Source organism: Apis dorsata, unplaced genomic scaffold (assembly GCF_000469605.1).
Source record: "Apis dorsata unplaced genomic scaffold, Apis dorsata 1.3 scaffold_194, whole genome shotgun sequence".
NCBI classification, from domain to species: domain Eukaryota; kingdom Metazoa; phylum Arthropoda; class Insecta; order Hymenoptera; family Apidae; genus Apis; species Apis dorsata.
Genome location: NW_006263478.1, coordinates 1351593 through 1356853, shown reverse-complemented (window position 1 = coordinate 1356853; position 5261 = coordinate 1351593). Strand labels below are relative to the sequence as shown.

At 27.7% G+C, this 5261-nt stretch overlaps 1 protein-coding gene across 2 annotated transcripts in view; it reads left to right on the top strand.

Annotated features, from left to right (window-relative positions):
- LOC102671166 (progestin and adipoQ receptor family member 3) overlaps nt 1–5261 on the top strand; it is a 7594-nt gene continuing 2333 nt past the window's right edge. Inside the window, exons 1-3 of one of the 2 annotated variants that reach the window (XM_006614636.2) lie at nt 1–101; nt 3030–3199; nt 4849–5030. In XM_006614636.2, the coding sequence (XP_006614699.1) occupies nt 3056–3199; nt 4849–5030 (326 nt within the window). In that variant the 5' untranslated portion in view covers nt 1–101; nt 3030–3055. Of the gene's footprint in view, nt 487–3029; nt 3200–4848; nt 5031–5261 lie in introns of both variants that reach the window. The other variant, XM_006614637.2, reaches the window with a different exon arrangement.

Sequence of the window (5261 nt, the reverse complement as noted above, 5' to 3'; positions counted from 1 at the left end):
GCTGCACCCGCCGCGACCTTTTCAAAACGTTGATTGCGATCGCTCGATAAACACTCGCGTCGCGAGGACTTCGTAACCAGACGACAGGCCGCAGTCAAGTGGTACGTAGGCATTAAATGTTAACGATAACCAGACAGACGAAACGTTGTTCGCGATTATTGTCAGGGCTTCAACAAAGGGGGAACGTTTTAAATCATTGTAAAGTGGCATATATCACGCTGGAATTGCAATTAGCGTGGTACGTATCTGTGTCCCCCGGTGTCGCGTTCACTTGTCGACGCGCTTTGTGTTTACGAACAAACGCGTGCATTCATCCATCGTCTGATTCTTCGCCGAGAGTTTTCACTAACAAATTACAATTGTGTTACATGACCGGTCATAACGTGACAACGTAAACGAACCATATTTTATACTCTGACCGTAGTAGTCGTTGCCAGCTTTACTTATCGATATTTTGCCGCGAAGAAATAATGAATATTGAAAAAGGTATTTATTATATTGATAGAAATGTTGTAAATGTGAGACTTCAACTTGTGTGTGTGTGTGTGTTTTTTTTTTTTAATTTTTCTTCATCTTGAAAAATAATTGCAATATTAAATTGTTGATTATTTGAAATATTGTTTATGATATAAATTTTTACTTTGTTCTCGTTAATGTATGAATTTTGATCTAAATAAAGAAAGTTAAATAAAGAAGGCTAGTTTGATTATAATTAATTGTTAATTTTATTGAAAGTTTATTAATTTTATGCGATTCAATTTTAAATTACAAATTGAACTAAAAAATATATATTATACAGATTTATTCGAAAAAATTATTCGTCTACATACATTACATATTTTTCTTGAACGATAATAATGGTTATAAATAATGATGGTTAATGATATTCATACGCAAACTTAAATAATGTAAATTAAACATATATGCATGATTATTTATATTTCGCTAATTTATGCATTAAGGAAAAACTACTTTGACGTACTTTAAATTTCCTTTTTAAATCAACATTTATAAAAATAAGTTTTTTTGATATAATTTGTATATGCAAATGTTAAACTTACATCTCACATGTAGACATTATACTTATAGATTTATCATCGTATTTATATCATAATATAAATTATAGAAAAGATATATTAAAAAAAAGAAAAAGTTTTAAGTAATATGTGCAAACAAGAAAACCATAAGAAATTAAATTTCGACATATATGAATACAATCTCAACTATTTTTTATCAATCTCAACTAGCTTTAACACAAATAATATTGTAATATTATAATACTGATAAAAAGATTGAGTTTTTTCACTTATATTTTCCACGATAAATATAATGTGATTAAATTCAAAAAAAGAAAAAAATATAATGCGATTAAATTAGAAGAAAAAAAAATACTTTGATCTCAAAAAAAAAAAAAGAAAAGAATTATCGACAATAGTTATCTAAAAACGGAAGCGCGGAGTCCACTTGTTCTGTAGAGCGCCTTCAACTTTCTCGTGGATTAAACGCAAAAGATTGAGTGCGCAAGAGAGAGTGAACAGATATCTTGTAAACACACGAAATAACCAGACTACGGGTACAGCTTTCCGGATATTATTCTTTATCGAGCATTTCGAAAGTTTACGACCAAAAGAATCGAAACGTTTACTTCGAAAGAAAAATCTAGAATTATATTCTCTTTTCTCACAATATGAGAGATATTTTATTGGAAACGTTCGAGCAAAAAGTCGAGTCATTAAAAATACTTCTTGTTTACCATAATTTCTACTTCTTTTTATTTTTTGCCTCCATCCGACATTTAATAAGTTCCTTCTCGATAATATTCGAAATTCGAAACGGGAAAATTTTACAAGATAGTCGAGATCCTCTCTTGTCGGTTTCATAGAAAATATCTATCTGGAAAGGATTCGCGTGTGAAAGGATAGTCGCGTGCACGAGATTTCATCCGGCGAGAAGTTTAAAAAATATTTCGAAAGTGGCCATTATATTAAAAACTCGACATGTTAGAAAACGACTCTTGTCACTATGTCGATTGATATGGAAACCAAAGCGGATCTGTAAAGAAGATCTTGGGCGTATGAATGCGAATGAATGCAATGAAACTCGAACGCACTAATGAGAATAATGAAATAAACGTTATATTTTGATTGCACTTCTATTCGATTTAAAAAGCTTATATATAGACCCTCAACAAAAATTTCTTTGATAATATACGATTCAATCGATTTATTTTCTTTTTCCTTTTTTAAGTCTTATTTTTCAATTATATAATCGAGATAAGAGAAATAAATGAGAAGTACGCGTCGAATAGATAATAACAAATATCTTGGATATTATGAAAAAAACATTTAATCAACACTTCAAACAGTTTCCTATTCATATTAATTAGATTATTTTACATAATATATTATATGTAAAAATTTATAACGTGTATACATAGTAATATAATACTGAATATATTATATTAATTCATCATTTAATAGTTTTTTGACAATTAAAAAATATTTAATAAAGATTTAAAGAATAAGTAAAGAGGAACAAAATAAAACAATATGGAGAAGTAAAAATTCTCACTTTAGATAAACGAAATACTGTGCAAAAGTTTTAAATCATCTATCGAAAATTTATTTGTATTTCTATAAATAAAATAACACTTAAAAAGTGTTAATTAAGCTATAGTGTTATAAAGTGTTATAAAGCTAATTAATAAACTTTTTACGCTTTATATAATTTTATAAAAAAAATATTTTTTTTTACGATCTGAAAGCAATAAATTTAATATTAATATTTGAACATTACAAGATAGTCTCTTATAGTCTGAGAATTTTATTCGGTATTATGATTACGATTATTATCTGCGTTTAAGCAATTATATCATTACCGAAGAAAAAGAAAATTTACTGAATTGGAATTGATTCATTCAACTAAACTGGTCAAAGGCTAATATATATAATCCCACATAATCACGACTGTGTATTATAAATTGAATATATGTAAAGATCTTATAGTCCTATTCATCCTTCCATTTACAGACTAGAAGATATTCAAATATTTTTCAATGATGAAATTACTAGCGGGTGTGGAAGAAGTAAGCGATCAAAGTGAAAAGCAACCTAACGACGATCAACAGCACAACAACAACCATGAGAAGCAACCAAAAACAGATATCACCCAAGAGACCCTCAAATTACTTACTGGAGAGGTAAATGTGAAAGTTATTATCGTTCAACATCGTTCAACGATATAATTACAATCATTTTTTTACGATGATAATTATTTTTTTTCCCCAAGTGGAAATGATTCATCATGGTATGAAAATGTTGGAGATTTTTTTTTTTTTAACGAACGAATTATTGCAAGCACGTGTTTACGTATTCCAAACTATAACTTTCACTTTGACCATAAGTTCATAATTACTGTTAGATCACACGGTATTCGAGTATTGTATTATGCACAGTATGCTCCATTTTTGTTTGAAAAACTTCGGCTTTACAAAACGTCGATATGCATTTCTGAGTATGTAGGTTGTTCACCGATGTACGTATAACGTATGATTATACTTTGCTTATTATTCCACGTCTATCAAGGTTACGAATGAATTTCTAACGTAAGTATACAAGTCACCGACTAACATTAGCATTCTTTTTTCGTTCGATTCCAGTTAAAAAATATTATCCGAGAATAGGAATTTTAAATTTGAGAAAATGATTATTAATATTTTATCAATAAAGAAATCTTGGAACAATCACTATTGATATCCTGAAATATATCATTAGAATAATAATTCTAATAGAAGATACAATAAAATGAGAAAATTTATTATTTTTTTTTTTTTAATTATGAATTCAATGAATTATCATTTTGATGAAAGCAACTTTCTAATCGTGATTGGATAATCAATAGAAAATATAGATATATAGATATAGAAAAATTGAAGAAATATAAATATTAAGAAATAGTAGGATAAGTGTAGATAATAGTGATAGTGGAATATTATTATCAAATGAAGATTTCAGAAAACTTTCAAAACGTAATATTAATTAAATCCGGACAAATTCGAGAACGTATTGGTATCCTAGATGGAAAAAGTAAAATATGCTCGTACATGCAAGAACTGGCGCTAATGTGAAGTGAAAAATCGATTTCGCTAGTGAAAGATACAGAAAAGATGAGAAAGAAAGCCCGTGGTATAAACTTGACACACTGAGATGAAAGGCAAGTCCCGTTGCGACCTACTTAACAGCTTTCGAGATAGCAACTAAATTTTTGCGGCTATATCCTGAAATCATCTATTCATAATTACGATGAATCAACAGAGTGTGAAAAGTAATTGACTTTATTGGTCATTTACGAGTAAAAAAAAAAAAAAACTTACAGAGAAATTTATTTTATTAAACTTTTATTATTGTAGAAAATAGCCTCTTCACAATGTGATTATTGGATAAAATATTTCAATCGTATGTCTATATTTTTATTTTATCACATGCATTACACATTTTACGTGATATATCTTTCTATCTTTCATTTTATTTTTAAAATGTACAATGTATCCAGCTTAAAACAGACAGACTGAATCACTTTGATAAATTATAATAAAGAAAAACAATTGTATTACTTATTTTTTAATGTCTTTTTGAAAAGAATTTCCATATTTTTTTATATTTTTGCAAAATATAATATTTTCGTTATATAAATGCACTCGTTATGTAACTATAACTCGGATCTAATAATTTCTGTTATCATGTAATCGATTGCAATTTATTATAAAAAATAATATATTCATAATTCTAATATATTCTAATATATTCATGATGAATAAAAGTAAAATATCGAGATGATAATTTCTCTCAGGTATACCGTAGAACCTCCAAAAAATTGGAGGATTCACCTATTAAAGGTAAACTTACGCCGGAAGATGAAGAAAAAATGAGACGTCTTTTGCCTTACAAAGAAGCTCCTGAATATCTTCAACACAATCCTTATATTCTTCATGGTTATCGAGGATATCTTACCACAAAACTATGTATCGAAAGGTATATAATTACATAATATATGTACATATGCATGCATAAAATTAGATGTTAGTATGATTTGTCAATATATATCATATAATAAAAACACGTTAGATAATCTAAAAAAAAAAAAGATCATAAGCATCTTTCTGAATAAAAAAAAATTTTTTTTCTATAATGTGAGAAATAAAAAATAAAATCATAATTTTTATTTTTAATCATTTTTAAATCTGTGGGTAGGATACAATATAC